Here is a 19,343-nt window from a genome sequence, read left to right as displayed (position 1 = left end):
CGGAAGACCTCCAGAGGACCCGTTTATTGAGCAGGCATCCAGATTTGCTTGCACAAAGTTTACATAATGGTGATACAATGGCTGGACTTTATAGCACATTGGTTCCAATTTATTATATTTTGTTTCGTTTGCACCCTTCTGCCCTTCCTCCCAAAAGAGCCCAAGGAGAAAAACATCAGAATGTTAAAACAACAGTGTTTTAAATGAAATTAAAAAAGGATTTAAAACAGCAATTCCAAAACATTTGAAACATCTAGAAACATATAAAAGCAATCACACGCCTTCACAGTTACTAATTTCAAAGTTGCCAGGGCCAGTAAAAGGTAAAGGAGGCTTGTTGTTGTTGTTGTTGTTTAGTCGTGTCTGACTCTTCGTGACCCCATGGACCAGAGCACACCAGGCACTCCTGTCTTCCACTGCCTCCCGCAGTTTGGTCAGACTCATGTTGGTAGCTTCGAGAACACTGTCCAACCATCTCATCCTCTGTCGTCCCCTTCTCCTTGTGCCCTCAGTCTTTCCCAGCATCAGGGTCTTTTCCAGGGAGTCTTCTCTTCACATGAGGTGGCCAAAATATTGGAGCCTCAGCTTCACGATCTGTCCTTCCAGTGAGCACTCAGGGCTGATTTCCTTCAGAATGGATAGGTTTGATCTTCTTGCAGTCCACAGGACTCTCAAGAGTCTCCTCCAGCACCATAATTCAAAAGCATCAATTCTTCGACGATCAGCCTTCTTTATGGTCCAGCTCTCACTTCCATACATCACTACTGGGAAAACCATAGCTTTAACTATACGGACCTTTGTAGGCAAGGTGATGTCTCTGCTTTTTAAGATGCTGTCTAGGTTTGTCATTGCTTTTCTCCCAAGAAGCAGACGTCTTTTAATTTCGTGACTGCTGTCACCATCTGCAGTGATCATGGAACCCAAGAAAGTAAAATCTCTCACTGCCTCCATTTCTTCCCCTTCTATTTGCCAGGAGGTGATGGGACCAGTGGCCATGATCTTAGGATTTTTTTTTTTTGATGTTGCGCTTCAGACCATATTTTGCGCTCTCCTCTTTCACCCTCATTAAAAGGTTCTTTAATTCCTCCTCACTTTCTGCCATCAAGTTTGTGTCATCAGCATATCTGAGGTTGTTGATATTTCTTCCGGCAATCTTAATTCCGGTTTGGGATTCATCCAGTCCAGCCTTTCGCATGATGAATTCTGCATATAAGTTAAATAAGCAAGGAGGGTTATGTCCAGTCAAAGGCAACTATGGGGGTTGCAGCGCTCAGTGTCCGGGATGAGAGATGCGGGTGGAGATGCTACTTCGGGTATACTTGTTGGGAGTCACAAGTGGGGAGATCTGCTTTTGTACTCGGGTCCTGTTTGTGGGCTTTCAGAAGCCACTGTGGTTGTCCACTGTTTGAACAGGATGGACTAGATCAGGCATCCCCAAACTGCGGCCCTCCAGATGTTTTGGCCTACAACTCCCATGATCCCTAGCTAACAGGAACAGTGGTCGGGGAAGATGGGAACTGTAGTCCAAAACATCTGGAGGACCGAAGTTTGGGGATGCCTGGATTAGATGGGCCTTTGGCCTCCCCCAGTTGGGCTCTCCTGGTGTTCTTACCTTTTGCCTGCCAGAGAGGATGTGACTCTCTAGTGTCAAGAAAAAGGCAGGAAGTGAATACGAGAGTCAGCTGTATACCTGGCTGTTACTCATCCGTATAAGGCAACTCCCTCGGACTGTGATTTTGGGTTGGGATGTGAGGGGAAAGGGTGGAATGTTCCACGTGCTCCAAATCTAGCCATGCCATTTCCTTTCTTGCTTTGCATGTGGATGATAGTTCCTGGGTACAATGCTACAGACATAAAACAGGTTCATTTTGTCATTGAAGTTCCTTTGTCACCGTTTTGTCACTGAAAATGAAAGCTCCTGGGGAACTCTGAGAACTGTGGTTTTTCAAAACAGGATGGTTAAATTTGCCAGTAAGCAACGACAGCTAAAAGCAAAGCAAACTTTGATCAAAGAATGCTAACTCTGGAGCAGCACTGAGATATCCCCCCCCCCACTTTACGAACTTACTGAATTTTTAAAAATACAATTACCAAAGTGTTCTCTTCCAAGACTAATACATATACAGATGTTGAGTCTTGCAGGCAGTCAACCACACGGCATCAAAACAAACTTGGAAAATCTTTTACGTAACAAATTCAGCTCACGTCCACGGAGTGCATATCCATCTAAAGTGTTAAGATATTTTCTCCATGGTGGCTGCTGCAACTGAGATGGAAGGATATTATTGTACAGTACTATTGTTAATGGGGACGCAGATGGCGCTGTGGGTTAAACCATTGAGCCTAGGGCTTGCTGATCAGAAGGTCAGCGGTTCGAATCCCTGCGACAGGGTAAGCTCCCGTTGCTCGGTCCCAGCTCCTGCCAACCTAGCAGTTCAAAAGCAACTGGGCCAAAGGAAACATGATGAATTTTAACAGGGAAAAATGTAAAGTACTACACTTGGGCAAAAAAAATGAAAGGCACAAATACAGGGTGGGAGACACCTGGCTTAAGAGCAGTACGTGTGAAAAGGATCTAGGAGTCTTGGTAGACCACAAACTTGACATGAGTCAACAGTGTGATGCAGCAGCTAAAAAAGCCAATGCAATTCTGGGCTGCATCAAAAGGAGTATAGCATCTAGATCAAGGGAAGTAATAGTACCACTGTATTCTGCTCTGGTCAGACCTCACCTGGAGTACTGTGTCCACTTCTGGGCACCACAGTTCAAGAAGGATACTGACAAGCTGGAACGTGTCCAGAAGAGAGCAACCAAAATGGTCAAAGGCCTGGAAACGATGCCTTATGAGGAATGGCTTAGGGAGCTGGGTATGTTTAGCCTGGAGAAGAGAAGGTTAAGGGGTGATATGATGGCCATGTTCAAATATATAAAAGGATGTCATATAGAGGAGGGAGAAAGGTTGTTTTCTGCTGCTCCAGAGAAGCAGACACGGAGCAATAGATTCAAGCTACAAGAAAGAAGATTCCACCTAAACATTAGGAAGAACTTCCTGACAGTAAGAGCTGTTCGGCAGTGGAATTTGCTACCAAGGAGTGTGGTGGAGTCTCCTTCTTTGGAGGTCTCTAAGCAGAGGTTTGACAGCCATCTGTCAAGAATGCTTTGATGGTGTTTCCTGCTTGACAGGGGGTTGGACTGGATGGCCCTTGTGGTCTCTTCCAACCCTAAGATTCTATGATTCTATGAAAAGCACGTCAAAGTGCAATTAAATAGGTACCGCTCCAAGCGGGAAGGTAAACACATGACCTGGAAGCTGTACGCCAGCTCCCTCGGCCAATAACGTGAGATGAGCGCCGCAACCTCAGATTCGGTCACGACTGGACCTAATGGTCAGGGGTCTCTTTACCTTACTATTGTTAATAAATGATACAAATTGAGACCATATAAAGTCAAACTCACTTTTCTTTGTTATCCCTTTGGTTTTGTTGAATGCGAGGGGGTGAGAGACTCTGTGTTGGACACCCAGGGGTGGAGAGTTGCCACCTGTCCTATATTAATACATTATTGTCCTGTATTTCAATGTAAAATGCTACGTCCTGTATTGATACTGTTTTGTCCCGTAGTTCAGATCCTCTCTCTCCCTAGTTAGGGCCATCTTATTAGGCTGCAACGGATTGCTTTGAAGTTACTTCAGCACTAGATGAAAAACAAAACGAAATTGTCCCCCAAACCACCCGCTCTGCCCTGCCCTGCATTTTGCCAGAACAAAGGTGGCAACCCTACAAGGGGGGCTTTTTCCATCTGCCTTGCCCCCCCCCCCTGCCTTGGGAGCACCCAGAAATGAGCTGCTTGCCAGAACAGCGGTCCCTTAATTGGATATTTTGACTTGTATTAACAAGCTGTGTGTTTTGTTAAATGTTTATATACGTCAAATGGATTGCTAATTGTTGGCTATTATTTTTGTGTGTTATTCTGCAGCAATATGGCTTATTATGGATTGTATTATTGTATTTAGCACTTGCTTTTTGGTGAGCTTCTTTTTGAGGATATTTAGCTGAGAAAAACCGGTTTGTAAAAAAAAATGACAATGAAAACATGCTGTTCTTTTGCCCATCTACCCAGCTCTCTCTAGCTGAAGATCATCCTGCAATTTATTATACGATCCCCTGAAGCCATGATGGGGAACTGCAAGTCCAGGGCATAGATGCTGCTGTCCTTGCCTTCCTATCTGGCCTTCGTTCTGCCCGGACACTGAGGTCCAGCACCAAGGGCCTTCTGGCGGTTCCCTCACTGCGAGAAGCAAAGCTACAGGGAACCAGGCAGAGGGCCTTTTCGGTAGTGGCACCCACCCTGTGGAACACCCTCCCATCAGAGGTCCGAGAGATAAACAACTACCTGACATTTAGAAAATGCCTAAAGGCAGCCTTGTTTAGGAAAGTTTTTAATCTGTGATATTTAATGTATTTTAATGTTTGTTGGAAGCCGCCCAGAGTGGCAGGGGAAGCCCAGCCAGATGGGCGGGGTATAAACAATAAACTATTATTATTATTATTATTATTATTATTATTATTATTATTATTATTATTATTATTATGTCCTCTTCCCCAGGAGACCCTCCTCTCGCTCGTCCTGCTTTGCACCTTCCTTGAGGGTTTTCAGCTGCTTGCAATGTGGTATTGAACTCTGATAATGCCCCTTGCCTGTTTTCAAGGGGTTTGTGTTGGGCGCGAGTGTGTAAAAACAAACCTCCTGTACAAAGGCAAATTTTTACATTGTTCAGTCCACTTTTGCCTCTGCAGTGGCATGTGACCCCCGCAGCCCCTGCCCCGAAAGCTGTCCAGAAGGGAACGTTGCCCTTGAGCTGAAGGAAGTTCCCCACGGCTGCCCTTGAAGTGTTTGCTGTCTCTCCTGGATTTATGGCCGAGGTGACGTCGGCAGTTAAGCCATATTCACAGGAAGGATGACTGTAAAGTATATGTTTCCAGAGGTGTGATTACTATGATGTACAACTCCGCACGAGGCAGCATCTTCTACAATCTACACATCATAGGGTGAAAGACAGAATTTGAGAGTCTGGAAGTGTCCTGCAGTGGAAAGATTTCAATCAGGAAATTGCATGAGTGTGGAGGGCTTGGCACTCAAATACTGCAGTAGCTGCTTTCTGGCTTTTCTTTAGACATGACTGAGTCACAAGGCAGGCCTTGAAAAGCCTGCTACTTACTGCTGTCGTTAACAAGCTCTGTTATTAAAAATGTTATCCGGCGTCATATTTTTTTGGCAGCAATTAAGATCAGCTTAAATGAAAACAATTACTTTCTGCTAATGAATATTGCTGTGGCTGTAGCGATCAATACAGGAGGTGGAGCAGGTGAAGGCAAAGGAATAATTAGGCATGTTTTCAAGACAGAACATGAAGACATCCAGGTACTAGCTCTCTCCAAAGGCTTACTAAGGGCAGCGTGCCAAGTGGAGCAGAGCTATTGTATCTTCTCCTTTTATTTATTTTTTATTTAAAGATAATTTTTATTAAATTTTCCAGATAAATAAAAACAAAACAAAAACAAAAAACAATTTTTTTTTTACATTTTATCTTATATTCGCCTATCTCAGTTCATTTTGCTCTGCCGAGCTTTGACTTCCCTCCCTCCCATCATTCAGTTTTCTTTCCCGCTCCTATCTCGCAGTTTCTTTTAGTCCATCTAGTTAAAACCAATTTGTAGGATTTATTTCAGTCCTGCAAGTGTCTTTAAACTTCTACAGTTCTTCTCCATATAGTCCACGAATTTACTCCATCATTCCTTTTGGAACTTTGTCTCTCCCTGGTTTCGGATCCCGCAGGTCAACTTTGCTAACTCTGCATAGTCAATCGTTTTCGTCTGCCACTCCTCAATTGTCGGTGTCTCTTGTAGTTTTCATTTTTGGGCTAATAAAGTCCTAGCTGCAGTTGTAGCATACATAAATAGTCTCTGATCTCCCTTTGTTATTTCCTCTCCCATCAGTCCCAATAGAAAAGCCTCAGGTTTTTTGGGAAAGGTATACCTAGACATCTTTTTCGATTCATTATATATCATTTCCCAAAATCTTTTTACTTTTTCGCATGTCCACCAAATATGTTAAAAATCACCATCTTTATCTTTACATTTCCAGCAAGATTTACTACTCATTCTATACATTTTGGCTAATTTTACTGGTGTTAAATGCCATCTATACATCAACTCCTTTTCTTGAGTGGGTGGATCCTGACCAAATGTAAGGTTATAAACGGTAAACCAAATCAGAAAGTAACTTGAGAGAACAGTGAATTAAAACTGTAGATAATCAGGTAAAATCTTTCACTTTTCATTTACATCATGACAAAATATACTCTTATTCCTTAGAAGCATGAATTTCAGTGAGCAATTACCCAGGATTAAACAACAGCGATTGAGGAATTGCATTTTGGATCAGAGCCCTTGTTCTCCTTCACCAGTTTCTAAGCTGCTTTTATACAATTCTGTTTTCTGCTGGGGTACTGATTTTCGTTTTGAAGCCAGCGCTCAGATCCTATGCCTTATTGAATTGTATGTGTGTTTTATTGTTTGTTGTTGTTTTTTGCAAGCTTCCCAGAGCTCAATGGGCGGTTCTGAAATTTAAGTAGTACTGAATGAATATGACTGGAACAAGGAATTTCCTAAACCAGCCTTCCCTAACGTGGTGCTGTCCAAATGCTGGGCCTTTTGGGTTGGTGAATGCAAGGCAGAGGAAGGCAGCCCTAAAACCTTTCACCCTCTTTTCCTACTGTCGCTTTTCAGTGGCCCTTTTTTCACATTTCCAACTCTAATATTCCTCCTCCTCCTAAATCCAAATACAGATTATTACAGTCTAACAGCACATGATTTTCAAAGCGCAGTGTGTGCGTGTGTGTGTGTGTGTGGTTGGTTGTTGTTTTTAAGGACGGCTTTAAAAAACCAAGTAAAAATAAAATCTGGGAGCAAGATGAAGTTATCTTGGAGAGAAGAGAATTTTATATAGTTCCCTACCCACCACCCTACTTCAGACTGGTGAGCACTAGGGAATGTATAGACTATCTTTGGAAGTCAGCTGCTTGAAGAACCAGCAGGTGCACATACAATCCCTTTATAACAAGTTACAGGAAGGTAGCCGTGTTAGTCTGCCGTAGTCGAAACAAAATAATAATAAAAATCCTTCCAGTAGCACCTTTTGTTGTTGTTTAGTCGTGTCTGACTCTTCGTGACCCCATGGACCAGAGCACTCCAGGCACTCCTGTCTTGCACTGCCTCCCACAGTTTGGTCAAACTCATGTTTGTAGCTTCGAGAACAGTGTCCAACCATCTCGTCCTCTGTCGTCCCCTTCATCTTTCCCAACATCAGGGTCTTTTCCAGGGAGTCTTCTCTTCTCATGAGGTGGCCAAAGCAGCGTTTCTCAACCGCTGTTCCGCGGCACACTAGTGTGCCGCGAGACGCTGGCTGGTGTGCCGCGACGTGCAGCGATGAGAAGGGTGATTTGCATTGTCACGTGCCTGGCGGCCGCCAATACTCAGCACTGACCCGCCGGAAAGCAATATTTCTCCTCCTCTTTCCCAAAGCTCAGTGCAAACGAGCCTGGCGGCCACCAAGACTCAGCACTGACCCGCCGGACGGCTTGTGAAGCCTTATTACAGGAGATTGCAACCAACGCAGCAATTGGCAAGTGTTTCTTACAGTCATAATTATAGTCAATATAGGGCGGCACAGAGTTAATTTTTTAAACTTTTTTAATGGTGGTGTGCCTCGTGATTTTTTTCACGGAACAAGTGTGCCGTGGCCCAAAAAAGGTTGAGAAACACTGGGCCAAAGTATTGGAGCCTCAGCTTCAGCACCTTAGAGACCAACTAAGTTTGTCGTTGGTTTTATTATGCCCTCCCCCCTCGACTGAGGTTGAATGGATTTTATTTAAAATTATTTTTGGATCGGACCAGGAGTGCGATGGGGCAACGCAGAGCAAGAAGAATGAGCAGGAGTAATAATTTGGAAAATTAATAAAAAATAATTGGGGGGGATGAGTTTTAAATGTAGATCTTGATGCCTTCTCTGCAACCTTCCAGCTTTTTCAGATGTTCTTCCATCGTTGGACTGATATCAGTTAAGTTTAAGCTAGAAAAAAAGCACAACAAATGTAGCTATGACTGTTATCACTCAAGTAGACTGCCAATAATTGCGGTTTTCGGGAAAGAAAAATGTAAGCAGAACATGGCAAAGGGGAACGTTAGGTTTGCACATTTGAAGCGGATTGAATAACTCTGTTGCTCTAGATCAGGCATGCCCAACCTGCGGCCCTCCAGATGTTTTGGCCTACAGCTCCCATGATCCCTAGCTAACAGGACCAGTGGTCAGGGATGATGGGAATTGTAGTCCAAAACATCTGGAGGGCCGAAGTTTGGGCATGCCTGCTCTAGATAAACATCCATGCTCTTTTTAATGACTGCAGGTTGGAAAGTGATGGAAAATGCACTCAAAGTGTTGCATGAATGAATAAAGGGAAGATACGTAAACGCATGGTGAAACCTCATAGTCCTATAACCACCACCAAATAAATCAGTACGTATGCTCAATAGTGGCAGGAGAAAGGGCACTTCCTGACAATCTGCTTTTTGAGGATTCATCACAATTCATTTTGCAGGGAGGTTACATGATGTTGCCTCGAAACAAGTGCTATCTCACAAATCACAGTGATTTTTCCTATCACTTTCCCTATTGCAAAATGCCCAATCTTTTTGGGAAGGCAGGCGGTCGTTTTTATCGTTATCAGCATTATTAATTATTTGATTGTTTGTTACCCGCCCTTCAGCCTAAGGTCCCAACAATTTAAAACAAATTACAGCCACAAGAATATGGCGGGTTATCTATCTATCTATATATATATATATAAATGTAAAAAGGGCATGTGGGTGGCTGTCCACTTTTCTCTGAAACCGCTTGACCGATTATGTTCAAATTTTGACACAACATCACATGCGAATGTCCAAAGGATCTTAAAAAGTTTGCTAAGACAGATGTCACACATCCGCCAGGTAAAACCCCCCAAAAACCCTGTTCCAGAACTCACAAATCACCCTCAAGTGCATGCTGGGAGCACAGATGTTGCAAAACAGTACCCTCTAGCGACTGCTACACTGGTACTGCAGCTAAGAAAGCTTTCCTCTCCACAGCATCTTGCCTCGGCTTCGCAGACTGGGTCGAGGGGCCAGGATAGTTCATGGGTCAGGACAGGGTATGGCCAGTCACAGGGATGAGCTGGGGGGGGAGGGACAGAATAGCTCACAGGTTGGGACAGGATGGGGGCAGACACAGGGATGAGCCAGGGGCAGGAAGGAGGGGGCAGAATACGTCATGGATCGGAACAGGATGGGGGCAGTCACAGGGATGAGCCACAGAAATGCGTGGCAGGGCCAGCTAGTCAAAATATATATCTCAAATGTTGGAGGCCAGGTTAAACAGTTGCATCTTCAGAAAACAATAAACATACAATGCACAAATGAAGGGGGGCACCACAGAAAACACCCTCCCTCAGGCTGACCACCCCTCCAAACTTCCAAGGTTTAGAAGTTTAAATTCCCTTATGAGTGAATACACTTAGGAAGAGTGAGGCCTGATGGTACCTGATTTCTGTAAGAGCAGGACAGGTCAAAATGAGAGTGTGCACATCTTCAGCACACTCATCCGTCAAAGGGTTGCCACTCACGTCCAGATACCTGAGGCTGTTGTTGTTGGCTAGAGCAGAGCAAAGTGCCCCAAAGGACACATCGGAGAAGGCGTTTTCCCGGATTCTGCAGCAGAGGAAGCAAAGACGTCAAAAGGTGCTCCAACCTCTTCAGAGCCTCGCACTCATGTATAACACGACCCCTATTTTTTGGGACTCAAAATAAAGAAAATGGGGGGAGATTGCCCAGAGTTGTTAAGCTTTTTGGGGGGAGGATTTTTTTTGGGAGGGGGGATTGCCACGAGTAGTTGAGCTTTTTGCCCAGAGCTGTTGTTTGGGAGGGAGGAGGGTTGCCAAAAATTCCTCACATTCACATTCACCCAGTGCTATACCAGCTGCATTGTACAGTACAGGATCAGGTTTAAGGTGCTGGTTTTAACCTTTAAAGCCCTATACGGCCTAGGACCTTCGTACCTACGGGACCGCCTCTCTTGGTATGTCTCACAAAGGACCTTACGGTCTTCAAATAAAAACATCTTGCAGATCCCGGGCCACAGGGAGGTTAGGCTGGCCTCAGAGCCAGGGCCCTTTCGGCCGTGGCCCTAATCTGGTGGAACGCTTTGTCACAAGAGACTAGGGCCCTGTGGGACATCTTTCTGCAGGGCCTGCAAGACGGAGCTATTCTGCCAGGCCTTTGGCCAAGGCACAATGTGACCCCCACTCTCCTTCTGTAATCCTCATAGACCTCTAGCCCAATGGTTGCCATTAATTTGATTCTGAATTGATTTTAGAATGTATTTTAATTACTTGACTGTGTGATTTTATGTACACTGTGCTATTTTTAATTGTTAGCCACCCTGAGCCTGGCTTTGGCCGGGGAGGGCAGGATACAAATAAATTTTATTATTATTATTATTATTATTATTATTATTATTATTATTATTATTATGAAAATGCTGCCTGAAATGTATAAAGGGGTGGAGAGGTAATTATGGTTGCCCACAGCAGGGACAGCTCAGTAGCAGCATCTTGACTCTGGAAATGTTTCCTGCCAATCTCAGCTCTAAGCACCGCAGAGGTAAGATAGGAAATAAAAAAAACCCCTGCATGCTCTTTAAGAGCTGCACTTTTGCTGAAGGCTCTTTAAAAATAGATTGAGACACTGTGTTTTGCTTTGCAAAGCCCCTCCTGAAAAAAAAGGTTGTTTTTCCAGCCACTGCAACGCTGGTACAGTATTGTGTCTGCGTGTACATCCAAGTTTTTGCATGAGAGTTTACGTAGTAGTGTGTGCATGTGAAAGAGAGAAAAGAGGGCTTGATGAATAGGGTTGCCAGACTCAATAGAGGACAGGACTTCCGTGCCTTCAATTGCCCTGCTCTCTTTTGAGTCTGGAAGCCTTAAAGAGAAACCAGCAGACCATTTCCTTGGAAATTAAACAAAGGGTCTGCTGGTTTCTCTTTAAGCTTTCCAGACTCAAAAGAGAGAAGGGCAATTAAAGGCACAGAAGTCCTGTCCTCTATTGAGTCTGGCAGCCCTACTGATGAATGCATGTCTGATGTATACTGAATTACAGCATATTACCAAACTAAAAACTATGGAGAGACCTGGTCTGAATAGAGATATTGGATTCATGTCCCATTATACATACTAAAGCTAATTTTGGTCATCTATCCCTTTAAAAATCCCTTGCCCTTCCCTGTGGAACCAACTCCCATAACAGTTGTCAACAGTTATAAGGCAGAAGCCACCTCTGCTTCAGAGTATCTGATGAAGTGTGTATTACACACGAAAGCTCATACCTTGAAAGCTTTTATTTAGTTGATCTTAAAGGTGCCACTGGAATTATTTAAAAAGTTTTCCCCCCATCTTCCATCTTGTTATTTATTATGTCTGATGAATGTGTGTGCTGTGAATATTTGGTTGGTGTGTTTGTGTGCATAATTTGGCCATGAACACTCCTGGTTTGCGGCCCCCAGACTGATCATCAATGAAACACTTGAGATGAAAGGGGTTAGCATTGGGATTTACTTCCACATAGGTGTGTATGGGACTGTAACCTGAACTAGTGACCGTCACATCCTGTAGCAGTAAGTTCCACAGAGTAGTGAAACGCTGCGTGCAGAAGTGCTGATCCTTTGTCAGTCCTGAAACACCAACCACCAGTTTCATAGGTTAATGCCAAGTTCTAGCACTATGAGAATGACAAAACTATTTCTCTCGCATGACTCTTACACACCCATCAACATATTATCAACTTGGATCTGTATTTTGTTTCGTATTTTCCAGTTGCTAGCTCCTCTGATTGATTGATTATTATTTTTTTTGGATCCTGTACAGTATTCTCTATTTTACAATGTATTTTCATTTTAAAAATCAACTTGAGACTCAGCTATACAGCTGCAAATAGAATGTTTTAAATGTGTTGCAAAGTACAAATGTGACACTAGATGGTGAGAGTGAGCTGTGCAAAATTCAATGTTTTTTTCAAAATGCATTTCCAAGGCTTTTAAAAAAAAATATGTGTGTGTAGATTCCACCTTGGTAATTCAGTGGGGCTTTTTATTGTTTGGATTAGGGGTTAGGAACATCACCTTCAGTACCTGACAGAAAGGCTGCTCGTATATTTTCTTAATAAACATTTTAGAAAGGTTGAACCAAACCTCTGGAAACGTACAGGTGGCCTGCAAATATTTTAAAATACTCTGCATACCTTGAGGTGGTTGCTTTGACACTTACACTAGTTTCTGTATCCTGCTCTGCGAATTGCTGAACAGCTCCACTAAATCAGAGAGTCCCTGATCATGCAGCTTGTTCTTGGACAGGTCAAGATTTAAAAGGGTCCGATTCTCCAAGAGGGCCAACCTCAGGTCTTTACAGCACTGTCCAGTAAGCGCATTATTTGCCAAGCTGGGAAGAGCAAAGAAGAGAAGGTGGAAAATTAGGGATTGCTAGACTCAATAGAGGGCAGGACTTCTGTGCCTTTAATTGCCCTGCTCTCTTTTGAGTCTGGAAACCTTAAAGAGAAACCAGCAGACCCTTTGTTTAATTTCCAAGCAAAGGGTCTGCTGGTTTCTCTTTAAGGTTTCCAGACTCAAAAGAGAGCAGGGCAATTAAAGGCACAGAAGTCCTGTCCTCTGTTGAGTCTGGCAACCCTAGAAAACATGGACACACACGGAGTTAGTCTCTCTGAACAGCTCAATTTTCCTTCTTCTATTTTAAAGGCTGGACTCCTAAACCCATTTACTAGGGACCAGTTACCTCTGGATTCTGCAAGGCTGGATCCTGAGCTCCACCCCACCCCACCCTGGTGGGCAGTTCTGACAGGTAGGCAGAAGTGACCTATTCCCCCCCCCATACAGCTACATCCTTAAAGGTAAAGGCACCCCTGACCATTAGGTCCAGTTGCGGATGACTCTGGGGTTGCGGCGCTCATCTCGCATCCTTACCTGCCCCTTTTGTTATCAGGTGTGGGGCAGGAGGTTGTGGCTTGCAGGAAATAGTTCAGTGCCTGCCCAGCATTGCTGTTGCTTCTTTCTCTCTTTCATGCTTCCAGAAGTACCTGATCGCCTATACATTTCTGTTTCATGAAAATGTATTATTAAACAAGTAGGAAAGCGTTGAGTGGCAAGTGTCAAGTCTTGATAACAAATAAATAAATGTGAAATACTGCTGGGCTTTGACAAAGATCGTTGTAATGACGACTGCCAATCTGAACTTTCCTATGGTTTGTCCTGTAGATCATTGATGGCTATAAAGAACTTTCTATAAAATCAAGTCTTACAGACTAGTGATTTAAATCAATTTTATTTAAATCAAATCTACCCTGTGAGAAACTCAGAGAAACCAAAGCTTACACATTCACCCACCTCTGTTTTCTAACAAAACCGCCCACAACTCACAACAGAACAAATTGCAAAAGGGATCAGAATTCAAAGAGCACGAGAGCAAAATGTTTCCAATTTAGTTTTGAGTCAGGAACATTTGCTAGAGGATCAGGAGACCAGTGCAGACCCAGTGAGGATTTGGTAAGGAATAATAGCAGAGTCTAGGGCTTGCTGATCAGAACGTCAGCGGTTCGAATCCCTGCAACGGGGTGAGCTCCCGTTGCTCGGCCCCAGCTCCTGCCCACCTAGTGGTTTGAAAGCACATCAAAGTGCAAGTAGATAAATAGGGACCGCTCCGGCGGGAAGGTAAACGGCGTTTCCGTGCACTGCTCTGGTTCGCCAGAAACAGCTTTGTCATGCTGGCCACATGACCCGGAAGCTGTCTGCGGACAAACACCAGCTCCCTTGGCCTATAGAGCGAGATGAGCGCCGCAACCCCAGAGTCGGACACGACTGGACCTGATGGTCAGGGGCCCATTTACCTTTAATAGCCCATTAGCTGCAACAAACATACCTCAGGCTTTCCAGTCGACACTCTGTATGTTTCAAGATAGAAACAAGCTCCTTTGCAGATTGATTGCTCAGCTCATTCTTGCGAAGACTGTGAAAGGAGAAAAAAAAATATAGGAATGCAAAAAGCATTTAGTAGTCACTGTAGACCTTGCCCCCCTCCTTGTGTCCTTTATATTATTGTGGGTGTTATGTACTGAGCGGAATCCTAGAACAATAGGATTCAGAATCAGCGGGAGCTACCCAATCCAACTCCAGGTGGAAGTGAATCCGCAACCTGATTGGCCTGCTGGAGCAGCCAATCAGGCGGCTGGCAGAAGTGAATCTGCTACCTGATTGGCCTGTAGGAGCAGCCAATCAGGCTGCAGGCAGAAGTCAATCCACAATATAATTGGCCCACAGGTGTAGCCCTGAAGTAGCCAATCACGCAAGGCCCATTGTGTAAATAATGTATATAAGCAGATGGTTTTGGGAAAAGAGCCATTCGTCTTCTCTTCTCCTCCTTGATGAATATGAGCTGAATAAAGAGCATGAAATTCACTCTCGACTCCGAGTATATTTCACTGGCGACGAAGGTGGGATCCTGCTGAGCTGACCGCCACCACGCACTGCACCGCAGCACCGCCACCTGCTGCACCGCTGCATCGCACCGTGCATCCAGGCTTCAGCTCCAGGACCCAAGGAACCCAGAATGGCAACCGACAGCAGCTTCTCGCCATTCAAACCAGCATCAGGAGACTGGGAAGGGTACGCCGCCCGTTTCAACTTCCTCCTGCAAGCGAAAGAAGTCACCAACGATGCCATGAAGAGGGCGACATTCTTCAGCGTCTGTGGAGAGGAGACGTTTGAAATCGCCCGGGCTCTCCTTGCACCTAGAGATGTCGCTACCGTCTCTTACAAAACAATAATGGAACGGCTGAAGGAGCACTTCTCACCACAGCCCTCGGTGGTAGCTTGCCGAAATGCCTTCTACGCAAAGCGGCAAGCCCCGGGGGAAACCATAACTGGGTTTGTGACCTCCCTCCGCCAAGCCGCCCGGTTATGCAACTTCTCAGAGTTGGAGAACATGCTTCGTGACCGCCTCGTCGGTGGCCTGAGGGACGAGATGTTGCAACGACGCCTCTACGCCAAAAAAGACCTCATGTTCCAGATTGCTCTGGAGGAAGCCCGGGCAACCGAAGCCGCCGAGAGGTCAACGCAAGAGGCACGACCGGCCCCGCCATCCCAACCGAGGGTCTACCACGAAGACCTCACCGACGAATCCGAATCTGACAGGGAGGAAGTACACCGAGTACAGCGGCGCACTCAAGCAGCACACACACCACAGCAGCCTCGACGAGAAGGAGGGAACTGTGCAAGCTGCGGGGAGAACCACGAGAGGAGGACCTGTCGTTTCCGCAACGCAGAATGCAGGCAGTGCAGAAAATTGGGACACATCGCCCGGGTGTGTCGGGCTCGACTCACCCGTCGACAAGCATCAGATGACCGACCCAGGAGCCCCAGGTCACACGGCACCATGCACCAAGGCAACTCGACGGAGATCACGGACTACCAGGTATTCCAGTTGCCCCATCCCAGCACAGAGAAAATTTATATAGAGGTACAGATAGAGGGAGCCCCATGCCGCATGGAGCTGGACACGGGTTCAACTCTATCCATAATCTCGGCCCGAACATTAAGGGAACTGTGCCCTAATGGGGGTCCCAAACTAAGGCCGGCCCCATTCACCCTCCGGGACTTCCAGAAACGTAAGGTCCCTACAATGGGGGTGGGGACCTTCAGGGTGCAATATCGAGGGCGAAAGCAACAATTGGACTTGCTGGTAGTTAAGGGCCCCTACGTTAGCTTACTGGGACTGGCATGGTTTGGACCTCTGGGGCTAGCCGTTACCGGGGTGAACCGCACTAGCTTACAAGTGGACGTGGACGCCATATGCAAAGAGTTTCCAGGGGTTTTCGATGGGGCATTGGGACGATATACAGGACCCCCCATTGCCCTACAGCTAGACCCCGCTGTACGACCCATCAGGCACAAGGCCCGCCGGGTCCCGTTCGCCCTGAAACCCCGCATAGACGAGGAATTGGACCGGCTCGTGGAGCAAGGAGTGCTGGAGCCGGTGCCCAACGCCCCCTGGGAAACTCCAATTGTCACACCCGTCAAGCCTAACGGTTCGGTCCGCATCTGTGCAGACTACAAATGCACCATAAACAAGGCTCTCACGGCTCATGCATACCCAGTGCCAGTGGTCAGCCATGTCCTCGCCACCCTGGCTGGGTCAAAAATCTTTGGCAAACTGGACTTGGCCCAAGCGTATCAACAGTTGCCTGTGGACGAAGCCACAGCAGAGGCTCAGACGATTGTGACGCACAGAGGGGCATTCAGAGTAAAGCGGCTGCAATTTGGCGTTAGCGTGGCACCAGGCATATTCCAGAATCTAATGGACTCTCTCCTTAAAGGGATTCCTGGCGTCACCCCCTTCTTCGATGATGTACTGATCGCCGGGCCCACACCAGAGGAATTTGAGGACCGCCTCCGCTCCGTCCTGCACCGTTTCCAGACGGCGGGCCTCAAGGTGAAGCGGGAAAAGTGTTTACTGGGAGTGCCGCAGGTGGACTTTCTGGGATTTAAGGTGGACGCAGAAGGGGTCCATCCAACCGGTGACAAGGTACGGGCCATTTGTGAGGCCCCAGCGCCCAAGAGCAAGCCCGAACTTCAGTCATTCTTGGGACTATTGAACTTTTACCATGCCTTCCTTCCCCATAAGGCAGCGATAGCGGAGCCCCTACACAGACTCCTAGATAAAAGGGCCCCTTGGGTGTGGGGCCAGCGACAAAGGGCCGCATTCCAGGCAGTCAAGGACTTGCTCGTCTCGAACTCGGTCTTGGCACACTTCGACGAGAGGCTGCCAGTGGTGCTGGCATGCGACGCCTCTCCCTATGGCATCGGCGCTGTCCTGGGACACCAACTCCCGGATGGAAGAGAGGTGCCGGTGGCATACTTCTCCCAGACGCTTGCTGCAGCCGAACGAAACTACTCACAGATTGACAAGGAGGGTCTGGCAATCGTGAAGGGCGTAAAAAAATTCCATGATTTCTTGTACGGGCGGCCCTTTACCATAGTGACTGACCACAAGCCGTTGCTTGGCCTGTTTGCCCCCGAGAAGCAGACCCCCCAAGTGTTGTCTCCACGTGTCCTCAGGTGGTCAATTTTCCTTGCCGGCTACCAGTATGCACTAATCCACCGCCCTGGGAAGGCGATGGGCCACGCAGACGCACTCAGCAGGCTACCACTACCAGAAACAGGCCCCGACCCAGCGCCTGCGCAAGAGGTTATGACCCTGGAGCTGCTTCCCGACCGACCCATTCAGGCACAAGAAGTTGCGCACCATTCCACAAAAGATAGGGTCATCTCCCGGGTCCTGGACTGGGTGTGGCGAGGATGGCCCAGCAGCAGCCCCGGGCCAGAATTCGCTGGCTACACAAACCGCAAACATGAACTGTCGGCCCACAAGGGGTGCCTGTTATGGGGAAGCAGGGTTGTTGTTCCCCAGCCCCTCCGCAAAAGGGTCCTCACAGCCCTACACGAGACACACCCAGGGGTAGTGAGGATGAAGGCCCTTGCCAGGAGTTATGTGTGGTGGCCGGGGATTGATAGAGAGATAGAGGCCTGGGTCCAACACTGCCAGACCTGCCAAGAATCCCGCCCGGATCCCCCAAGGGCCCCAGTCCAGCCCTGGGAGTCCGCCCGACATCCATGGTCACGCTTGCACGTGGACTTCGCTGGCCCCTTCCAGGGAAAAACATTCTTCATAGTGGTGGATTCCTACACCAAATGGCTGGAGGTCGCACTGGTACCGTCCACTTCTACGGCGGCAGCCATCCGGGTACTACGTAAGCTGTTTGCAACCCACGGGCTCCCTGACACCCTCGTCTCGGACAATGGAACCGCATTCACGTCAGAGGAGTTCCAGACCTTCACAGCGCAGAACGCCATCCGCCACATCCGCTCAGCACCATTCCACCCTGCCACCAATGGCCAAGCGGAGCGCATGGTGCGGACCACCAAGGACAGCCTCCGCCGCATAACACAAGGGGACTGGGAATACCGCCTTGCCGCATTTCTTCTAGCACAGCACAGCACCCCAAGCACAACGACGGGCCGGAGCCCAGCTGAACTACTCATGGGCCGGCGCCTTGCAACTAGACTGGACCGACTTCACCCCGACAGACCTCAGGATGAGGTAGTGGTGGGGAAAGGCAGGAACCCCCGGACATTTGTGGCCCAGGACCCAGTGTATGCGAAGAATTTTGGGGCAGGCCCAGCATGGGTACCCGCCACAGTCACCAAGGTGACCGGTCCCGTGTCGTACGAGGTACTAACGGAAGGGGGGCAATGTTGGCGCCGCCACTGCGACCAGCTACGGCGACGATTCCCAGGAGGAACCCGGGAGGAGAGCGGGACAGAGGGGTCCCAAGGGGACAGCAGGGCAGTGAGGCCTGTAGAGCGAGAGGGGTGGGCAGGGGAAGCAGAAGCAGTAGGCACAGAGGGGCGCCCCGAGGCTGGAAGGACACCGGAACCAGAGTCACAACCTAGTGGTTCAGTGGCGCCAGACCAGACAGCCCCGGCACAGCCAGCAGCCTCGGAACACGAGCCAGAACCAGAACCCCTGACCAAGGAACACCCCAGGCCACAACGCACACGGAGGCGGCCAGCAGACCTTGGGGACTATGAATGCAACTTCCCAGGCAGGACTGGAACTTAGAGGGGAGGGGTGTTATGTACTGAGCGGAATCCTAGAACAATAGGATTCAGAATCAGCGGGAGCTACCCAATCCAACTCCAGGTGGAAGTGAATCCGCAACCTGATTGGCCTGCTGGAGCAGCCAATCAGGCGGCTGGCAGAAGTGAATCTGCTACCTGATTGGCCTGTAGGAGCAGCCAATCAGGCTGCAGGCAGAAGTCAATCCACAATATAATTGGCCCACAGGTGTAGCCCTGAAGTAGCCAATCACGCAAGGCCCATTGTGTAAATAATGTATATAAGCAGATGGTTTTGGGAAAAGAGCCATTCGTCTTCTCTTCTCCTCCTTGATGAATATGAGCTGAATAAAGAGCATGAAATTCACTCTCGACTCCGAGTATATTTCAGTGGGACTGAAGGGACTGTCCTCTCACTGATAATTTGGAAACTGGTTTGGGAGGCTTTTTCATCAAAATTGGGACCTGCTGTAGTTGGATGGTTTCCCCCCCCTTCCTTCCCCTGCCCCCAAGCT

At 47.4% G+C, this 19,343-nt stretch overlaps 1 protein-coding gene across 2 annotated transcripts in view; it reads right to left on the bottom strand.

The window, feature by feature from the left end:
• Positions 1–2,865: 2,865 nt before the first annotated feature.
• The window catches only part of LOC118076488 (NACHT, LRR and PYD domains-containing protein 12-like), a 32,241-nt gene continuing 15,763 nt past the window's right edge, over positions 2,866–19,343 (bottom strand). The window contains exons 7-10 of one of the 2 annotated variants that reach the window (XM_060269665.1): positions 14,075–14,161; positions 12,413–12,583; positions 9,636–9,803; positions 2,866–8,130 (exon numbers count right to left, since the gene is read on the bottom strand). In XM_060269665.1, the coding sequence (XP_060125648.1) occupies positions 8,043–8,130; positions 9,636–9,803; positions 12,413–12,583; positions 14,075–14,161 (514 nt within the window). In that variant the 3' untranslated portion in view covers positions 2,866–8,042. Of the gene's footprint in view, positions 8,131–9,635; positions 9,804–12,412; positions 12,584–12,760; positions 13,089–14,011; positions 14,162–19,343 lie in introns of those variants that run through there. The other variant, XM_060269666.1, reaches the window with a different exon arrangement.

This window comes from Zootoca vivipara, chromosome 17 (assembly GCF_963506605.1).
Source record: "Zootoca vivipara chromosome 17, rZooViv1.1, whole genome shotgun sequence".
NCBI classification, from domain to species: Eukaryota; Metazoa; Chordata; class Lepidosauria; order Squamata; family Lacertidae; genus Zootoca; species Zootoca vivipara.
This window is presented reverse-complemented; position numbering and strand designations above follow the sequence as displayed.